Below are 22,095 nucleotides of genomic sequence, written 5' to 3'. Positions count from 1 at the left end.
AAGAGAAGCATACCCATCCTTGACAGAGCATGTTCTCAAACTAACGCAAATGATTGCCCTGATGGAATACTGACAGCTTTGCAATTATAAGAATTGCTAATAACTAAGGAATGAGATAATAAGAGATAGGATCTTGACCATTGAAGGGACAAGAAGATTCAAAATTATAGGCCCGTAAAATTAAAGGATTGTACTGAAAATTAAATTCAACCCAGTAAATAGACAAAACAAATCACTAATTTGTCACTAATTTGTCCTCTGCTACTGTCCCACCAAGGCATCCATGTAACATCCCAAAAATTCGCCCTTTAAAAATTCAGAATTTAAATATGGTAATAATACATTTACGGTAACCCCCGTAACCTCATACATAAATCTATACAAAAATTTTATGCATCAGATTTTAATTGAAACTATAACATTGAATCTCTCTAATTTGGTCTTTCATCTCTTTCTTCATTTGCACAGGATCACGCGACAATCCTCCATCTGCTCCCGTATAACAAAAACGTTATACGATCATCGCAAAAATATGATTTTTCCGATACATGCACAAATAAGTAAGGGTGAGCTAACATGCAACACAACATTTATAAAACATGCAAAATTGCTTCAATATAGGCATCATATAAAATTTAAGACAGACATACTCATATACCATCATACCATAAATCTCATAAGACACTCGAACCACAATCCCAATAAACACCACAATACTCACTAAACACTCATCCGGATGATACGTTGATGAGCGGTCACGGGAGGTTATGCACTTGTGATGACTTCTACTTTTTCTTACAAATACACTTCCAAAATACTTCATACCATTCACAAGGTTAGTCCCCTCACTATGTCCAAAACCGGCACATAGACCAGGACCTCCTGCTCCTCTCACCACATAATTCATCCTTCTCTACTTGAGACTGTATGAATTATTAGAGTATCAGGATAACCTCCAACTACGGGACCCTCAACATCAACATACACACTAATATCATAACATTTCAGAATCTCTCCATGAGATTCATACCATACTCATATTCCTCAACTCACATTACACCAATACAAAATCTCCCCATAATACTCATTCCATGATCAGATGCAAAATTTCATGTCAACATCATAAAATACATTCATCACAGTAATTTTATCATATCTCATGCATTCACATACTTTTCACATAAATCACATCAAACATTGTGCACAATTAATTCAACCCAAACAACAGCAATGTGAACTTAGAACCCATTACCATTTGTAGACCACTATATGGACGAACACCATTCACCAAATACAACTGTCGAACACTACTATACTAATTGGAAGGACGTTATGAGATTCAATAGGTTGAACGCTAAACCGAGTACCCACAATTCGGCCGAACGCTACTACCGAACGTCTCACTTGATCAAACACTAATCAGTCGAACGCTATAATTGAGTACTTAGACCGAACGCTAAACCAAGAACGAATGTATTTTTCTGAACATCATTTGACTGGATACTATTTACGTGAACGCTAGAAAATCATACTCTATAGGTCGAACGCTGAATACAATTCCATATTGACCGAACGCTAATAATCTAAACCTCAGAACACCTGATCCAGATCGAACGCTATAAATCACTAAGGTCGAACGTACACTAATACATCAAAACCGAACGTTCCAGATTCAAACCTAAGAATACCAGCTTAAGGATGAACGCTCACTAACACAATTAAACCAAGGTCGAACGTTACACTCACAATGAGGGACGAACGCTACTATCACATTTAAGGACGAACGCTCATTTAGCACTTAAGAACGAACGCTCATATAACACTTAAGGACGAACGCTCATTTAACACTTAAGGACGAACGCTCAATGTAACACTTATGAACGAACGCTCAATGTAACACTTATGGACGAACGTTCACTTAACAAAGGACGAACGCTCACTTAACCAAGGACGAAAGCTCACTTATACTCAAAAACCGAACGCTCGTTATACCCCAAAAGCCGAACGCTCATAATTATCACAAGGCCGAGCGCTCAATTACTGAGCCGAACGCTAAGATCCATCACTTAGGCCGAACGCTAAACCATTGGACGCTTTGGACGAGCGCATAAGATCAAACATCCTCACAGACCGAACGCTCTTTATAACCTACGGACGTTCGTCTTGAGACCAAGGCCGAACGTTCAAGATTACTCCACGAAGATACTAAGTTAAGGACGAACGCTCATAATTCACTGTTTGGACTAGCGTCTCATATAAACAGACTTGACGGACGAACACGGACGTTCGTTCAAAACAGAACGCACAGTAATTTGTACGAACGTCCAATTTCACCAGAATTGGACGAACGTTCTGAAGTTGGTCGACCACTATCTGGTCGAGCACTGTTGGGACGAACGTGCAATTTTGACTCACCCAAATTGGACGAACGCGCATTCTGCAGAAATTCTGCAGAATTGCACCAGAGTCCAGAAACCCCAAATTCATCCCCTTCTTCCCAGATTTTACCCAGATTTGCATCAAACACTTAATAACTCAAAAATCAAGGAAATAAATCAAGCTCCCCTTACCTCTTGAAGACTTCCTTTGTAAAATTTGTGATCCATCTCCTCCCAGTCATACAGCTCCAGATCTCCTAGCAAATTCAGTACCTCTCCCCTTTCTCTCCAGATCTGACTGCAAGAACTCCCCTCTCACCAGATGCCCAACCCAGCTCCTCCTCTCAGCCCTTCAGAGTTGGTACAGCTTCCCATGGTTGCCCTCTGGACGGCTGGAAACGGGAGAAGGTTTCCCTCCCTCTGCTGCTCTCTCTCTCTCTCCCTCTCACATGCCAAAAATGAGAGTCTTCTTTTTGCAAAGCCTCCCCCGTAAAATGCCCCCCCCCCCCTATCCTTTTCTCTCCTTCCCTCATTATTGCACTCCAATAATGCGAAAGGTGGGTGACCACCGTGTCCCCACCACCAAGAAAATGAGGTCCTTACAATCCACTTCAATTGATTAAATGCAATAAAATAATAAACATGCAATGTGGTTTGCAAGTAAAACATAAGAATATAAGAGACCACATAGACACTGAATCATATAAAAGAAGACTGCTGTTTATAAATTTAAACACTCTCCTTATTTTACTTTAAAACAATTGGCTAACCAAAACATCAGTAAGAAGTCTTGTTTGTATTCTATGTATAGAAATAACAGCAGCAATTACAAGTTTCTTCACAATAAAACCGTCCTAGTATAACTCCACAAGGTAATTTCCCGCTTTTACAATTTGCAATCTAACTTGTAGACACAATGAAAACTGGCAGGAAGAAAAAAAAATCAAATTAAAGCTTTTATTCATATTCCTGTAAGCAAACATAGTTCCCAGAAAAGGCTTTGAATAAATCCACAGGAATCAAACATGTTGGGGATAAACAAATGTAATTTCAGAACATAGTTTTAGTCAACAAAGTCATGCTCCGATATAAATAATATGTCAAATTTTACCACCGATAATAATGTAAAATTTTACGAATGACAGAAATATTTAAGATAAATTTTAAAAGACATAGTACCTGCCAGAGCCAGCTTTAACCCTGTCTTTATGTCCGAGATACTCGGAACCAGTACCCCAGGGGAATCCAAGACATATATACTTGGTTTATGTGCTATCTGAAACATTGGGTCAAAGTCATTGTTTAATTATGGAACCACCAACTAAAAATAGAATCAGTGACGGATAATAAAACAAAATGCAAGAGAAAAATAGAATATGCACTGATTTCCTTCTACCTTTTCGTTTGCAAATACTTTCTTCGTTTATATGCCAAATAATAAATAATCAAGCCAACATTAAAAACTTTCAGGAATTAGGAATGGAAGAGAATAATAATCTCTCAAAAATATCTTGACAAAACAAAAAATAAAACCTATTTCTGAAACAGTTAGCAGGTTTCCAATATTTTCAAGGAAGGGTAACTAACCAGTATGTAGTACAATACACACTATATATGCAGTACATAAGGGTATACTTTGTAGGTACGATATTTTGATCGTATGGCTCACTAATATAAATTTCTTTTCCTAAAAAAAAATTGTCCAAATCATATATACTCTTGAAATTCCTAGATTTACTTCGTTAAGCTTTCATGTTTTGTGTGTGAGAAAGAAAATAATTAATTGTGTTCTGAAACTGATTCAAATCATTAGTGCATCTAATTTGGGGACTCTTACCACTTCTTCGATCACAAAAAACATGGAAAATATCACATTTTCTTTCATTTTATCAACCAAAGATTAAAACAATATTTCATAAAGTTGTTTATCATCCCCTTTTCTCCCCAGCACGTTTTTGTTGACTATTCCAAAAGCTTCAGCCTAGGCAATAACGTATTGCTTGCCTTTCATACTATTTTCTTCCATGATCCCTCTTCACTTGTCTTACAGGGACCATGTTGCCCCTTGCAACAATTAGGAATGTTTACCCTATTGATCTAGATTGCAAAAGTACACAATTAGATAATAGTTGGAACATCGGATGCTATAGGTGAGAACAAAACCAGTACTTCACTTCAAAATATGAATGTGTACTAAAATAACAACCACTACAACAAGAATCCATGATTCAAATGACTTGAGATTCAAAACAGAGAAATATATTTTGGAGGGCTTGAGAGATCCCTCTCCTAATCTTCTATTTATAATGAAAAACTGATACAAGAGTACATGGAAAATTAAGGGACTATACTAGACACTTCAGTGCAAAACTAGGTACGACTATAGGTACAACTAATAAATTATCTAGCACACTACATCCTACTTAGGCTTAATGATGATACATAGATGTAATAATTCTAACAAAATGAATGAAAATATTGTTATTAGACACATGAATCTAAATTTGATTCATGTAACTCAATGATGTCTGTTTCAATTTATTTTTGAAGATAATCATCTGTTTTTCTCAAGGAGCTTCCAAAAAACACAAAGTAAAACCCTTCAAATATGCTATTCAAAAACACACACTCAAGGAAAAGCATTAATACATGAAACAGAACGAGGGAAGCATTGTCTCTAACATAAACCTATGCCTTGATTCCGACGAATCACAATGGAATAAAAAAGAATTGTAGTCTGCAGCAGATAAAATAATATGTTTGCACGTGGAGGCAACAGAACTAGAAACTAGAGACAAGAAAAACAATAATCATTTATATCATTTGCAGAAATTAAGTTTTAAACCTAAAGCAACAACTAGAGATATACAAAGTACGCATAATACTAATACTTAGTCACTTGGGAAATAAAGATCTGCTATCTTTTATTTCATTTGAAGTGGTTGAACCTGCGCAGCCTATATCAAAACAACAACCTTAAGGTCCTCATTACATAAAATTCTCCTTAAGTATTAATATGCAAGGAATAAGAAAAGAAAAAACGAAGGCACAATCTACTTATTTGTCTCAGCTTTTGAGAAAGTTTAATGAGACAGACAATATAAAAGTGAATTACATATGTTCATTTTAGCTTACACGAGAAGTTCGTTGTATCTTATTTTCTTATTGAATAAATTTATCTAAATAGGACATAATAGTATATTTTTTCACCATTATAACTTGAACATCTGGTTTAATTTTATGTTCATGTTTATGTTTGTCAACCAGACCTTAAATCCTGCTATGTCTTGAGTAACACCAGGTAATGGACCCACAGCAGCACGCTTCAGCTTCTCCTGCGCTATCAAAGAACACCACTTCAATTCCAAACAAGCAAAAAAAAAAAAACTCATCCAATTCATTCAAATCAATGGTTTCGCGAATTAGCGAAATTAATACCAGGAAAGCGAGACTTTGCAGTCTGATGAATGGAGTTAATCAAAGCAGACTTGCTAATGTTGGGAACACCGACCACCATCACAAGTAGCGTCGGTTCCCGGCAAATTACTTCTTTCAGCTTGAACTCCACTAACTCCAGAAGCTTCCTCACGGAACTCTGACTGTGAGCGTTTATTGCAATGTAATCCTACTTGCAAGTTTCGAAATAATGCGCCCATTTCTACAGTAACAACACGCCGCGTGAATAACTTAACGGTAAACGACAATGACCAGGATACTGACGATGGTGATGATTTTACATGCATGATGTTAGGGTTGGCAAGATCTTTTTTGAGTGCGACGACACGTCGTTTTGCGGAGAGGTGTGGTTGGAGATCGAGGTTGGCGGAGGAGAGAGAAAGTCAAGCATCTCGGACTTCGATGACGAGGTTGGAGAGTTTGAGACGTTGGCGGATGGCTCGTCTGGCGGCGGCCATGTGGCCAGGGAACCAGTTGATAGCTCCTCCGCCGGCGTTGAACGCCATGTCTCCTAAACCTAACCCTTTCTTAAGCAATTCCTTTAACCCTGACATTCTTCTCTCCTCTACTTTTTCGGTCAACTTTACAGTTGCAGTAACTGAGCGAGAATTTCAGACGTTGAATTGAAGCTGTTTACGATCGCGCAGTGATGTTGAGCCAACTGTTTTCGTTTGGGCTGAACCAAAGTCCCATCCAGAAAACGGGAATGAGAGGGTTTCATGCTTCACCTCCAATTATTTCATCTGCACCTCAAATTTCTTAATATACCCTTAATTAAATTACTTGGTTATTTAATAAATTTTGTTTCTTAAAACCTTTTGTACCCAATTGACTGCATTTTCCTCCTATAACCAAACATCCATTCCTGCACCCTGCTCCCTGCTCCCTGCACCCTGCACCTGCACACCTGCATTGACTATACCCTTACACTACACCCCTGTATTGCTTTCATATAAATAAATAATTAACTCACCTACACACCTGCATTGACTATACCCTTACACTACACCCTTGTATTGCTTTCATATAAATAAATAATTAACTCAAATATAACAATTTTATTAAAATAAAAATGAAATAAGGATAAATTAAAAAATTAAAACAATTTTTTTAAATAATTATAACAAAACATTTTAAAAAATTAAAACAGAAAATTTAAAATTATAATAACAGAATATTTAAAAAAATTAAAACAGAAAATTTAAAATTATAATAACAGAATATTTAAAATAATTATAACAGAAAATTAAAATAATCAAAACAAAAAATTTAAAATTATTAAAACAGAGAATTTAAAATAGTTAAAATTATTTCATTCAAAATAAATTAAATTAATTCAAATATTTATATGAATAAATAATTAATTCAAATATAACTATAAATTAAAAAATTAAAACAGAAAGTTTAAAATAATTATAACAGAATATTTAAAAAAATTAAAACACAAAATTTAACCAGACAGCTTTTGCTATGTATAAAAAACTACACGGACCAATTTCGCAATGATTGTTGAATGCTCGCAGGGACGTTGGATGAGGGAGACGAACCTGCGAGGGACTGTGTGCCTCTATGCTATTAGACTGACGAAGAGGAAAGGCAGAGGGAGAGAAACACAAATGGTCTGTATGTATGTGTGTACTGGGAGAGAGAAGGGAGAATGGAGAAATGAGATCCCTAAACCCTAAATGAAGACCAACAAAGAGAAGCAGAAATGAGATCCGTAGAGTTTAAGGGTGCAAATAATATCTGTGCACTAACAACGTGAATCTTTAAATACTTTTATTTTTACTAAAAAATATTAAAACCTTTTTAATTAGGGGTAGTTTAGTCATTTTTTAGAAATTTGTAGGTGCAGGATGAAGGATTTGGAGGTGGAGGATGAAATGTACTGCTTCTTCCTTCCCTCTTTTATTTCCTCTTCCAACACCCAGATCCTTTTTTCCTCTTCCAACACCCCAAATATTACAATATTCTTATTTTATCTTTAAAGTTAACTATATATTTAGTCACTCAAGTTACATGTAAAATTATAATTCATCTATTTTTTAATACATTATTATTTTAAAATTTTAAAAATAAATAGATATAATTCAAGGACATTAGTTTATTTAGATTTATTAAACGATATTTTAAACTAACATTTATTAAAATAATGCAAACAACTCAAATGTGATTCTAAAACGTGTTTTTAATGTTAAAAAATGTTAATGTAGTTGGATTACAAGGACTATATTAATTCATTTTTAAAGATTGAGAATTGAAGTGTATAAAAGCTTGAGATATTTGATATAGAGACGAATTCCAATTTTACATTCAAGTTGAGAGACTAAAAATATATTTAACCCTTTATTAAAAATTCTAAATTTTTTTCTCCTTTCCTTTTTAGCGTCACGAACTAACATGCACATCCCTTCTTCATTTTTTTCTACTATTACACCTTATCCTCTGTGCCAACGTCGACGTTGGAGAAAAAAAAAGGAACAAAACAAAAGCAAGGATGACTCTTCCATTATAGCCATCATATTTCCTTTCCTCTCCACTACACACCATTCTTCATATTCCTCACCCTTAACCACTTCACCATATCGAGAGAAAAGGTACAAAGAAGAAGATGGATGGTAATTATATGATAGGTGGTGAAGGATTGAAGGAGAAAGAAAATTTGGAGAAGAACCATGGAGAAGAAGTTGTTTGGGGTATTTAAAACAAAATGTGGAACAAGTGTTCCAAAACCATATTCGAAAATACCACCTCAAACAATCGTTTCGAGAATTCTTTTTGTTTTCCAAAATCTTTATTTGGATAGGTATTTCTGAAGAATGGTGGGGTATATAATGAGAGGAGCAAGAAGTCCTAGTTTATGGACTTTACTTTAGTCTAAGACATTAAGATATTAATCTTGTGTGTGGTAGGCTGAAACCCATTGACAATGACTCTACATAGTAATAAAAACCACCACAAGAGCATAACTCGCTGGAGTATGATATCAATACATGTATCCAGATGGTCAAGTATAAAATGTATGATTGTATGCTTTAAGATTGGTTGATGTAAATCTTTATGTGTTATTATAAACTTAAATGGTGTATGAATACTCATTTTGGTACATTAGCTTACCCTTTGATCTTTATTTGCTTGTATGTTTTTCTTCTTGTTTGCAATGATCACCTTAATGATGTGAGCAAATAAAGATATTTAGATAAATCCAATACAGGATAGGGATGATGTTGAAGCGTAGAGTAAGATGTTCATTCTTTTGTTTATATTAGTTTTTGAAAGACTATATTATACTTTTGATTCATTGTAATATTACTCCTTAGTTGTATAAGATTATTGTTTATATATATTTGGTGTTATAATAATATTAAGGATAGTAACATTTTATATATTTCTTTCAGTTAATTGTTCATTATATTGAATGTGGTAATTTCTTTAATAATTTTACACTATTAAAATAAAATATTATATATTTCAAATTATTTAAATTAAAAATTAAATACTGATATAGTTTGATATATGTATTTATGTGCAACACCAATACTTATATATATATATATATATATATATATATATATATATATATATATATATATATATATATATATATATATATATATATATAATATGTGTGTAATGAAAGATTTTTTTCGTTGATAAATTTTTTCAGTAAATATCATGATTTTGATATTCTCTTTCTCCTCCCTCGTCAGTGTCGTTACTATTATTGTGTATCACGTTGTTGTCATGTATGTTGTTGTCATCTTCATGTCACCTTTGACTCCTCCTCCTCTTCCTTCTCCTTTGTTGTCATTGCTATTGTTGTTGATCTCTTTTGTCATCGTTGTTGTCATATCTTCTTCCTTCTCCTCTCTTTTTTTTTTCTTGTCATACTTCTCCCTTATCTCTATTTAATTTATAACAAATATTTCTTTTGATTGGACAAGAAAATTGACATCTGTTTCACTAATGAATTTATTGAAAAAATTATTAACAAATCTTAAAAAATACAACTATTTATGAATTTTCAAAAAATAATTATCAACGAATTTTCAAAAAATTCAAGTAAATTTATTGATGAAATTTTTAAAAAAATGCATTACCAAGTTATCAACAAATTTTACAATAAGTTAAAGTTTGAACTTTAGACCTATTTTATTGTCAAAATTAAAATTTTAAATTATTAACTAATTTTACCAATACATATTTCAAAAAATAATTAAAATATTAAAATTCGTTGATAAAATAAATTAATAAACATTATTTTACCAATAATTTTTTTATTAATAAAATTTATTAATAATTACTATTTTACTGAGAAACTTCTATCCACGGATAAAATTATATCATTAGTAATACTTTTTTTTTAGTGATTTGGATGTCTTGTTTAGTTTCAATAAAATCCATAACATGGCAAAACATACAATAATAAGGTTTTCTTTGAAGTTTTGATAACCAATAGCTTTATTTTAAAGTTTTAAAATTCGTATCACTTCTACTGATCCAAGTGAAAAAGAATAATTTAGATTATAGTTGAATTTTTAAACTTTTAAATAGTATCTTGACTTATTTATTTAAAAATATTTAATTTATTATTATATTTTTAAAATTTTTAATTTCCATTCGTTTAAAAGAAAAAAAAATATTTAAAATAAAATAAAATAAAAGCGAATACATTGGTGAGAATTTGTGACCTTTAGTAAGCTATTATAATGTTTAAACATTTTGTACAAAAGCTTACTCAATTATTAAGGTTGATAAAATAACTGTTTAACCCAGCTAATATAAGTATTATCATTGATTGTATATTATTAATGCTTAAAATACAATCTTCATGAATTTTCCTTATTTAAAATATAATTTTAAATAAAAAATAAAAAAAAATTGTTAACTAACGTTGTTGTTTAACTGTAGCAAAGTATTTTCATCACAAATAAACTCTAAGTAAGTTGCTAGGCATAATTATATTGTTTAAAAGGTCTAAATTTGAACTTTTTTTTTTATATATTTCACTTTTAAGTATGTGTTTGGATTTTATTTAAAAAATCACGTTGAATTGAACTCGATTGAAGTTAAAAAACAAACACATTATAATTTTAAATTAACAAGAATATAAAATTGAATTTAACTTCTAATTAGATTAGAAACATTAAACATGTTGACATAATATTCAAATATATTCTAAAACATTTAAAAATATGAAAAATGGTACGTTTATGTGTTTTCTATGTAAAAAAACGAAAATGATTAAATATATTTTTTTTTAAAATTCACTGCAGCAATCGTTAAACAAATAGTCCTAGAAACATCTGAAATAAATTTAGACAATAAATATGAAGAAAAGTGAACTGTTGTTGATTTCACATTTTTTAAAATGAATCTCATGGTATCCCCACATGCAAGTCAAGATTGCATATGTACGTAATAAATTAAATCTTTCTAATATTACTTTTCATATAAATTAATTTAATTATAATAAAAGTATCGTAAAAACAAACTTGATTTTGATTGATACAATAAATGTTCCAAAAATGCTCCTACAAGTTATCATATAAATTAACTGAACAAGTTTGACCCTCTATTTGTCTATCAATATATTAATATTTTAGTTTGTTGGTTACAGAAAGAAAATGTTATTTTATATTACTAAAATAAATAAATAACAAATTTAAAACATTTAAAATTATAATATCAGATGTTTCTTAATTAAATTAAAATTAATAGACAATTAAAACATTCCAGTAAGGATAAAATAACAGTAATTTAAAATGAGAAAAACAATTTTTTTTCTTGGATGATCTGTGAATACACTTTGAAAGTATTAAAATTGTTATTTAAGAAAGTGAAGAAAATAAAAGGTTAACGTTTCCAATTGGTACATCTCAAGTGAAAAGGTATGAAACTAACTCGTTACCTTTGTAAAAAGTGAGTAAATTACTACCATATTTTAAAATTAATAGTTAAAAACTTTATAATACAGAAAAAAGATTAAAATTATTAATTTATTTATCTAATTTAACCCGAAAACACGTATATGTAAGATTTTATTACCTTTTATAATATACGCGCAAACATTTTGCCCTGATTTCGAGTAATTCCATAAGAAAATGTATGCACCGTTGGATGAGTTGACTCGGTATGCTAAACGAACGGAACATAATCGATAAGTGGACCCAAAAGCGTGACCAATTTGAATTCAAAATCTAAGTTAACGTTACGATTCCGTAGCTGAGGCTCGGAACTCAAAGCTAACCCCGAACCAAAGCAAAAACCCCATTCTAACTCCAGAAAACAACCACTCTTCTACTCTGCTCACTTTTCTGGGTTCTTTCTTTTTGAATCCTTTGCAAAAGACCCGCATAAAAAAGATCATTTTTTGGGGTTCTCTTCAACTTGGGTATGCATTTGTTTTGGTTTTAGGAACAAACTAAAAGGGCCATCTTGGGTTGTGCTTCTTTTGTGTGATCATTTCGGTTTTCATTCTCATTTCTTAAAACCTTGCAGGAACCGGGTTTTTGGGTTTCTTTTTTATTAATCATGGGGGATGCTACGATAGATAAGACTCGTGATTTCAACATGGCTTCAAGAAAAGCTGAAGAGGCGGGTCAGTTTGTGATTTCCTTAGCCAAGAGTTCACTTTTGTTCTTGTTTGTGTTCCAAGATGTTTACTTGGTGATGATGATTATTACTAATGAAGAAAAACCTTCTATTTAAAAAAAAAAAACTTCGTTTCCATGTTCCTTTGCTATTGAATTGTCTGAAGGAATGTTACAATGAATTATGCAGCTTGCAGACGCTATAAGGCAACTCAATGGCTAGAAAGCCAAGTGGGTCCTCTTGGTCTACCGAGCCAACCTACAGAGAGAGAACTCATTTCTTGCTTGAGAAATGGTCTGATTCTTTGCAATGCCATTAACAAGATTCATCCAGGAGCAGTGCCTAAAGTACTACATTACATCCTTAATACGATTTATGTTTATTTATTGTATATTCAAATAAAAAGCTATGGTATATTTAACTGAGTGGTCAATTGGAAGCAGGTTCATATTGGGAAGTTTGAGTTTTTCATTTTTGTTTTCTCTTTTTCTTCTCCCCACAAAATGCTTAAACCCCTTTTTGATGATGTTTTTTTTAAGGTTGTGGTTGTGGATAATCAAATGCCTTCACAATCACTTACCTGGGATTCTCAGCCATTGCCCGCCTATCAGTATTTTGTAAATTTACGCAACTTTCTTGTTGCAATGGAGGAATTAAATCTTCCGGCTTTTGAAGCTTCTGATCTTGAAAGGGTATGTTTTCTCTTTATGGCTTTCACATTTTCCACTCGCACTTCCAAATAATTCACGCGCAGTGCTTATTTTGATGTATGTAGCTATGTGCAATTGGTGTAATCTAAAAAGAGAAGGAAAAGTATTTTTATCAGTAAATTTGCGTAGTGTTATAGCGTTTGATTATAGATGTATGAACAAGTATGCTGGTTATTTATTTTCAGGATACACTGGAGATGGGATCAGCAGCCAAAGTGGTCGATTGCATTTTGGCACTTAAATCGTTTCAGGAGTTGAAGCAGATGAACAATCAGAATGGATACAACAAATGCATAAAATCTCCTTTACCTATGAGACTGCATTCAAGAGCTGCAGCTGCACTACCCTCTGATGCTTGTAGGCAATTGGATTTGACTGCCACAATGGAAAAGATGCCTCCGGCTGACAGTAATTTTTCGAATAGAGAAGGTTTAATCCCTTAATCTTGTTAATATATTTGTATGATCTGATTTGCATCTGAGAGCTGGAGGCAAGCTTCACAGGATAATGCAAGCTACCAGAGTTTGCCTGTTGTCATCACTTAAGAGGAAAATCAGTTTGGAATGATGATAACTCTTAATATGCTCTTTCTAAATTTTCACTCAACAATCAATTGTTGATATCATAAAATTTGTTTGAGAAAGAAATTAATTACATGATCGAGTGATTGGAATTTTTCAAAGCTTACTCAATGAAAAAAAGACTGTTTTTTTTTACCTGGGTAATTCACTATAAATCCTTTAGTTTCACAATGTAAAACTCTAATCAATTGTTATTGGTTTTTCATTTTGGACTTTGATAAACTGTCTTTGTATTCTTCTATGTGCTTAATTTTTTTGCTATTACTGTTATTTGATGCACAACAGAAATTGTGGAATTACTTGCCAAGCAACTGGTTGACCGTATGTTAGATGCCAAAGAAAATATTGATGGAAACATCATTGCTTCTCTCCGTAAAGAACACCTGGTAGAGGTAAGTAGTAATCATATGAACAAATAAGTCTAGTTGAAAGTGGGATTCAGTCAGCAAATGCCTAAAACACTTTTTGAGGAATCTGAAAAATGAAAAGTTTCTAATGAAAGTATATCCATTAAAACATAAAAATTTTAAGGGTTTTACTTTTTCGTTTAACATTTTATACTTTATATTTTTTAATTCTTATTTGGTGCGCTTGTTGGCATTTTTCTTAAATTTTAAATACTGAAGTGTTCTATCTACCACCTAATTTCTTTCAAATACTGCAGGATCCAATAAAGGTTTTTAATCAGATAATGGCATGTTGTAATGGGGAACAGCCAACTACAAGGTTGCGTGAGGTTAGTTTGAGTAAATCCAATGTATGCTGGTTCTTGATGAGTATTGTTGTCCCATCCTTCTTGCTGAAATTGTGGGGGATTAAGATAAACAATTGCAAACAATTGCAAACAATTATACTTGGTTTCTAAGCCAAAGTGCCAATATTGTGGTCATAATGACTTTATCCTGTTTCATAGAACTTACCACTATTGGCTGCCAACCTTAAGTCGTGTTAAAGGACGACTGCATACGGATATTTGTCTTTCTAGCATAGCATTCAATTATATTAAACTTTGCAAGATTCTGAAACGAACATTGATGATGTCATGGTTTATTGTCAATATTTTCTTTGCCTCAGCTTTCGTTATTATTCTTGATCTAATGTAATTGTCATTGCTTCTGAAGGATTTTGTTAAAGAAGAGGGGTTATCACTTCATTCCACATCTACACAATCAGCTGCTTTATCTGCTCCTGACAATTCTAAGGTACCTTTTCTTTTTTGTAATATATTTCATACTAGAATAGTCACAAATGATGGTTAAAACATAGAGTAGCAGTGAATAATATGTTCAAAGGAAAGAATTAAAATGATTATCATAGTTTGACATGTTAATGTGGCTTACCAAATTTTATCCCATAAAAAAAAATTGTTTACCACAACATTTAAATCATCAATTTTCTAATGCACTGGTATAATTTATCTCAATTTTGGATTCTAATTTGCCCAAGTTGCAATTTGTACAGCGTTGCCAAGCATGTCCCGGAAAATGCAAGTGCAACCAGGAACATCTTTTAAACATGCAGGAAAAAGAACTTGTGGTATGCATTTGTACAGCTTGTTTTCACTTTAAGCAACGAATTGAAGTTATTTTAATTAGAAATCAGGATTTAGAACTATGCTCGGTGTAGGAGGGCTAAATTACAGTTTAACAAACAGATAAAACAACTGAGAAGGTTATTGCAAAATACTGTGTCTAGCTACTCTTTATTTGTCATTTTTGTCTCACTGAAACTGCAATTGCTTTCTGTTGCACGTATGCTGGTTATGATAAATCTTAATTTACTTTCTAGAGTAAAGAAGAGGGAAAACATCACATTCAGCACAACACAATAGAAATGCAATAAACGAGAGTGATATTTGATGTAATAAACTTGTTCCCTAGTGATTTAGGAAATATGAAGACAATTGTCCTTTTTGTGCCAGGTCATAGAAATCTGGTTATGTCTGCTATTCTGTTCCAAGTAGAACCTAAAGGGATCGTACTGAGATAAATCTTTGTTAGAAACACAGATTGGGTCTGCTTTTGTTGAGGTGTTTAAATTTCTTTTTTCAGGATCTCAAGGCTTTGAAGTTGAAAATTAAGAAAGAGTTTGAAGAGATGCAGTCACAGTTTCAAGGATTTTTTTATGACATTGGTATGAATAACCATTAACTTTCCAGTTTTTTTTTTTTTTTTAAACCTCATAGTTGGCAAAATACGACTTAATTGCTTTTCTTTGCTTACTTTCAATGGCTACATCTCCTCACTATAAAAGGGGATGCATGTTGCTTGAGTTAATGAGACAAACATCCCAATGATTTTAAACTTCATCTTTCTGTTACTTAGCTTTTGGGGTTGGTGGGATGACTTTCTAGAAAATAAAAATTAATGAGGAGATGGTCAGATTAAAGAAATGTATCAGTGTTTTAAGAGGTGAATTTCTATTCTGTACCTGTCTATACAAAATGATATTTGCTTCTGAAAACTATGTTAAGAGTCCTGTGCTATGTTGCTTCATCAATTCAGGAAGTCAAATACAGGAGATGTCAACTAAAGCTATTGGATATCACAGAGTAGTAGAAGAGAATAGGAAACTATACAATATGGTCCAAGATTTGAAAGGTTGAGATACACTTAGTTTTGATTATTTTTAATGTATAATGTCACTTTATTTTTGTGTACTCTTGACAATAAGCTAGTTTTGAACTCAGGTAATATTCGAGTTTACTGCAGAATCAGGCCATCATTCCGGGCTGAATCAAGGAATATTGTTGATTTCATCGGGGAAGATGGTTCTCTATTCATTTTAGATCCATCAAAAACACTGAAAGATGGAAGGAAACTTTTTCAGTTTAATCGTGTTTTTGGTCCAACAGCTGGCCAAGGTAGAGTTCCGGAAACCAATAGTATTTTGAACCAGTGTGACTACCTTTTTCTTTTACCATCTCTTTGTTGAAATTTACCGATTTGTACTCAGATGAGGTTTACAAAGATACTCAACCATTGATTAGATCTGTGATGGATGGATACAATGTTTGTATTTTTGCTTATGGTCAAACTGGATCTGGGAAGACTCACACCATGGTAAGATACTGAATATCACTCTGCTATGTGTTAGTTTTAATTGATTTTAAAAGAAGAAAACCAATATGAAAATTGCATTTCAGATAGGAAATAAACTAATATTGCATTACTATCCTGGTCACTGGTCAATGCAAGAACCTGCAACGACTGTTCATTATATTTGCAGACTGAAAACCTAGATGATTCAATATATTTCTTTTTTGCTGCAGAGTGGTCCATCAAGTGGAACATTTAAGGATATGGGAATCAATTATCTGGCTCTTAAAGATCTGTTTCAAATGTCTAATGAAAGGAATGACATCATAAGTTATGACATTTATGTTCAAATGGTTGAGATTTACAATGAACAAGTTAGAGATCTACTTGCAGAAGACAAAACTGACAACAAATATCCTTTTCACATTCATTATTCCATACATTTTCGCACTGTTCTAAAGAAATAAGCTAGAGCAGGTTTTATTATAGTCTGTTGATCTTAATATTTGTAAACAATTTTTCTCCTTAACTAAACCTTAAATTAGAAATCCGGAGCTGCAATGATGACGGATTGAGCCTTCCAGATGCTAAATTGCGCCCTGTGAAGTCTACAACTGATGTTATGACCCTCATGAAACTTGGTGAGGTTAATCGCTCTGTCAGTTCGACTGCAATGAACAACAGGAGTAGTCGTTCTCACAGGTGAATTTGTGCTTTTCTTATATATACATAAATACATACACACACACACACACACACACACACACACACACACACACACACACACACACATATATATATATATATATATATTATCTGGGGTTGTTTGAGACACTGATAAGGCTGATCAACGTGTCTCAGTGTACTTACTGTGCATGTTCATGGCAAAGATACATCTGGGAACTCCATTCGCAGTTGCTTGCACTTGGTAGACCTAGCTGGAAGTGAACGAGTAGACAAGTCTGAAGTTACAGGGGATAGACTAAAGGAAGCACAATTTATTAACAAATCTCTTTCCTGTTTGGGAGATGTGATCACAGCCCTGGCTCAAAAGAATTCTCACATACCTTACAGGAACAGCAAACTCACTCTTCTTTTGCAAGATTCCTTAGGTGCATGCTAATATCATATCATTTTCATTCTCTCTTCCAATTCCAGCTTTTTCTCTGTTGTAGAATTCCAATTGTAGCGTTAGATGATGTCACAGAAAAGCTTTGGAGACTCTACTTTTATTTTTATAACCATGACTGAATGTTTGTTAGTAATGCATTTTCTGTTGCAAATTTTGCATTAGGTGGACATGCAAAAACATTGATGTTTGCTCATGTGAGTCCGGAAGCAGATTCCTTTGGTGAAACAGTGAGTACTTTAAAGTTTGCTCAGAGGGTTTCCACTGTGGAACTGGGGGCAGCCCGTTTGAACAAAGAAAGCAGTGAGGTTATGCAACTTAAAGAACAGGTTAGAATGTAACTTTGTGGCACAATTTTTTTCTAACTTCTATGCATGCTTTGACCTAACTTTTCTTAAGCCTGAGAATTAGACCCTCACTAGTATCATTGAAATATGAAAGAGTTTAAGTGTTGAGAGTCACTCTGTTCTAAAATCAAATGAAGTCAAAGTGGTTGAGTTTTCCTTTATTTTACATGAATAGGTTGAGAACCTTAAGATTGCATTGGCAACCAAGGACGCTCAGAGAATGTTCCAAAGGAATAGAGAGCCATACACTCCATCAGAGAAAACTCCATTGCCCTCTCGGAGACTTAGCATTGAGAACTGCCCCGATAAATCTGTGAGTCGAGAGGATAAAAGTGGAGTTAAATCACCACTTTTGTTACCTCGTTCCAGAAGATTAAGTTTGGAAGGTCCAAAATCTATCAAGAAAGATGGTCTACAGTATGAGCCTGTATCTATGCAGAAATATCGCCCAATGCAGGATGTAGAGGCCGTGTCCAAACTAAATGGCCAGTTCAGCAGTGGCAATTCCAAGTCAGAGTTGCATGCCAAAACCCCTCGAAGTCCTACAAGCATTTCCTATCAAACGAGATTGATAAAATTAAATGATGGCATGCAAGTTCATCCTATTAAACTGCCTCAAACACCTGAACCACCTGTTCGGGATGGAAATGATGCACATGCCTCTAAGGTGATGGGTAGCACAAATGGCAAAGGATCCCAAATAAGAAGATCCTTGAGAACAATTGGGAAACTGATCAATGGCCCTGATAAGAGGTGTGTTATAACTGTTAACTTATATGAGAAGTTTTCTATAAGAAGTCAAGTGTATATAAATTGATCTTAACTTATGGATAAGTTTAATTCTTTTAGTTTCTTATTTTTCTTTTCTGGAAGTGTTTATGAAGATTATCCATATGTGACCTTAATCTATGAAAATATGCAGGAGCCAACAAGTTGAAGTGAAGTCACCCATCAAGGGTACTGGCCATAGAAATAATGTAAAATCACCCATCAGGGGCACTGGCTATACAAATAATGTAAAATCACCAATTTCAGCTGTTGAGAAAACGAAGAGAAGACAATCTCTAACAGGGATTCAAGCACCACTGCCAAACAACTCACGTAGATCTTCACTTGGAGGAAAGCCAGTAGCAGCATGTAAGTTAAACCTATAGAACTGCTATTTTACATTGAGATCCATGACGCTGTTATTCATAATACTAAGACAATAGTTTTGTGTCATATATGAAGACGACGACAAGGAGAGAAATGCTAGAACTCCTCCTCCAAATCCTCATTCAGACACCAAGACTTCAAAACGGTGGCTGTAGATCAGTGACAGTGCTGCTTCGACTTGAAGCATACCAACTTTTCTGACATAGTTTAGAACAAGCTCCACTTTGGTGGGAGAGTTTTGGTTTCATGATCAAGTTAACATCACTGTAAAAAATGTCTCCAAGTATTTAAGTCTTTTTCCAAAGGGTCTTTCTTGTAATTACAAAAAATCAAGAAACTCAAAAAATGAAATCGAAATTTTTTTAAGCTCGTGCATGTCTTAAGAGTTCTTCTTTACTCTAGCAACAAATGGTGGTCTTGAACACATCAATGACTCAGAACACTGTTTATGAACGTAAATGGTAATAATTTTAAGACATCATAGTATGGTGGGAAAGTTTTGTAAGTAGTTTGGAGCCCAATTCCAGTTGCCCACATGGGTGGAGTCTTGGAGTAGAGAGGACTATCATGTGATAACATGACAAGTTGAGTCATTTTCCCTCTAGAAGATAGAAAACTAAAAAAATGGACCATGAACAACCTAATTTTTCCCAATGAAATAGGAAAAGATAGGATTAGAGACAGAGAAACACAGGAGTAAAATCCTTTATGAAATTGCATTATATTAAGTACTTTATGAAATTGCATTATATCCAAATATCCTTTTTTCTTTCATAAAATATTAGAATTGTGTTATTAATTACAATGGGATTCTCTCACCATAATTTCATAGGAAAAGGTATTAGAATAGTTCCCATTTACATCAATTCATTCATAATTTCATAATTATCCTTGTAATCATTTAATACTTTTTTTAGAAAAAGTGTATATAAAAATTGAATATTTTTATTATATATGTATGTATGTATGTCTTCCAATTTTACTATAGTTCAACAAATTGAGTGGATAAGTAAAGTTGTAAAACAAACAATTTAATATAAATGACCATCTATGTTTATTTGAAAAGAATAATTTTTTAGAATGATGCATGGGGGATATTCACTCCAAAGTCACATGAACAAATTTGTAAGCGAGTATGACATAATTTTTAATAAAAAAAATTATGTGACTTTCAAGTCATAATAGTTTACCGTGAAGTGAGTTAAATTTTATCATTTATTTTTACTACAATAATATATTTGTCTCTCATTCATCCCGACACATTCTTGTTCAGATTTTAATATTAAGTCAAGGAATTATTTTCGTTCAAAAAGGTAAAAGGTTAAATAATAATTCAAATAATTTTAAATAAAAATATATATTTTTAAAGTTTAAAATATTAATAAAACTCATTTTCATTTTAGATATATCATCATTTAATATATAAATTATAACACATTGATATATTCTAATAAAATATTTTTTAATACTTTTATTTTTAAAATATGATTATTAATTTATAAAATAGGTTGACCATAAACTTAAATCTATTTAAATTGTGTACTATGGATGGGAAAGAAAATAGTATGTTAGTCCACAGTTTTCTTTTAATTTGATTTAACTTTTTTATATAACTTTTCATATATCTATTAATGAATATTGAAAACAAGATAAAATGAGTAAAACAAGTTAGACTCTATTAATGGACTTTTGTATCACTGCTTTTGTCTATAATAATTTCTCTCAGGAAAAACATTAAAAAAAATTGGTAAAAAACCCTACAATTGTGATTAAAACCTTCATCATACTTTGCCTCAGTAAATACTGAGAAAAATCAGTGAAATTACAAATCATTCAACTAAAATCTGTTCCAAATCACCTGACTGAAAGACATAGTTAAACCTGCAAATCCATATATTAGTTATTTCAATACAAATTATAGTACAAAATGTGTATTTTTTATAACAATAGTGTAGCAACAAACAATGCATGTTTTGAGCTGCCCCAGCATAGTTTATTACCGTTAGTGGTCCCCACTGAATCTACTCAACATGTCACATGTCCACAATGGAGTTTCCATGCTGAGATCCAATAATGACTGCAACAACAGAAGAATCATCACGTGCTCAAATGCAACTACGTAGGGTATAACGTTACCACCATACACAACTATTTCAAGAACAACATAGTTCCTTGTTACTGGTACAACATATATCTGTGATGCACTTCTGTAACACTTCAAGCATTGTCACCTTCAACTTTGTATCATTAGATACACATTATTACATATTCTCTTCATGAACCAACGTGTCAGGTAATTAGCCTTAGAAATTAAGAAAAAAAAAACACTATTTTTTGTCCAAGTTTAGGTTCCATCCGTACGTGGCAGGGTTGGATGTTAACTCTATATCAAATAGGTGGCAGCTTTGCACTGCTGTTATTAGCTTTCTTGGATTCCCCTTTGCTCTTTTTCTATATGTTATCTCCAAAAGATTTTAACTTTGGAACATGACATGTTTGAATTTTATAAATCACAAGAAAAAAGTACATCTTAAGACTTGATTATATGTGATAAAAAAATACTTGAAACCCAGATAGCCCAGAGTATTAACACCAAAAGATTCTCACCCTAGAAATTTTGGTATAGTCAACATTAACATTTAAAACCACCATTGGATGATTGAATGTGAAGTGACCAATGTTTAGATAAACTTTTTTCACACAAAAG

At 32.7% G+C, this 22,095-nt stretch overlaps 1 protein-coding gene and 1 pseudogene across 2 annotated transcripts; one reads left to right on the top strand and one right to left on the bottom strand.

Annotated features, from left to right (window-relative positions):
- Positions 1 to 157: 157 nt before the first annotated feature.
- On the bottom strand, positions 158 to 7,560 carry LOC124835971 (short integuments 2, mitochondrial-like; annotated as a pseudogene). Its single transcript, XR_015786584.1, has 8 exons — positions 7,327 to 7,560; positions 6,650 to 6,741; positions 6,116 to 6,577; positions 5,817 to 6,036; positions 5,648 to 5,718; positions 3,558 to 3,654; positions 2,571 to 2,976; positions 158 to 489 (listed from the first exon to the last, which is right to left on the bottom strand). The product of XR_015786584.1 is annotated as a short integuments 2, mitochondrial-like (transcript).
- Positions 7,561 to 12,108: 4,548 nt separating this feature from the next.
- Positions 12,109 to 19,780, top strand: LOC124835972 (P-loop nucleoside triphosphate hydrolases superfamily protein with CH (Calponin Homology) domain-containing protein). The gene is made up of 20 exons (XM_088092224.1): positions 12,109 to 12,228; positions 12,336 to 12,435; positions 12,618 to 12,775; positions 12,968 to 13,120; positions 13,324 to 13,567; positions 14,005 to 14,111; positions 14,384 to 14,455; positions 14,841 to 14,921; positions 15,181 to 15,255; positions 15,771 to 15,852; positions 16,224 to 16,319; positions 16,409 to 16,582; positions 16,675 to 16,781; positions 16,991 to 17,166; positions 17,295 to 17,459; positions 17,619 to 17,869; positions 18,052 to 18,215; positions 18,409 to 18,986; positions 19,156 to 19,370; positions 19,464 to 19,780. The coding sequence occupies exons 2-20, from the start codon at positions 12,369 to 12,371 to the stop codon at positions 19,541 to 19,543; spliced, it is 3,045 nt and encodes a 1,014-aa protein (XP_087948350.1). The 5' UTR covers positions 12,109 to 12,228; positions 12,336 to 12,368; the 3' UTR covers positions 19,544 to 19,780.
- Positions 19,781 to 22,095: the final 2,315 nt, after the last annotated feature.

The sequence above is a fragment of the Vigna umbellata genome, chromosome 5, assembly GCF_029865625.1.
Source record: "Vigna umbellata cultivar VRB3 chromosome 5, Vumbellata_1.0, whole genome shotgun sequence".
Lineage (NCBI taxonomy): Eukaryota > Viridiplantae > Streptophyta > Magnoliopsida > Fabales > Fabaceae > Vigna > Vigna umbellata.
The sequence above is the reverse complement of the archived record's forward strand: the minus strand, read 5'-3'. Positions and strand labels throughout refer to the sequence as shown.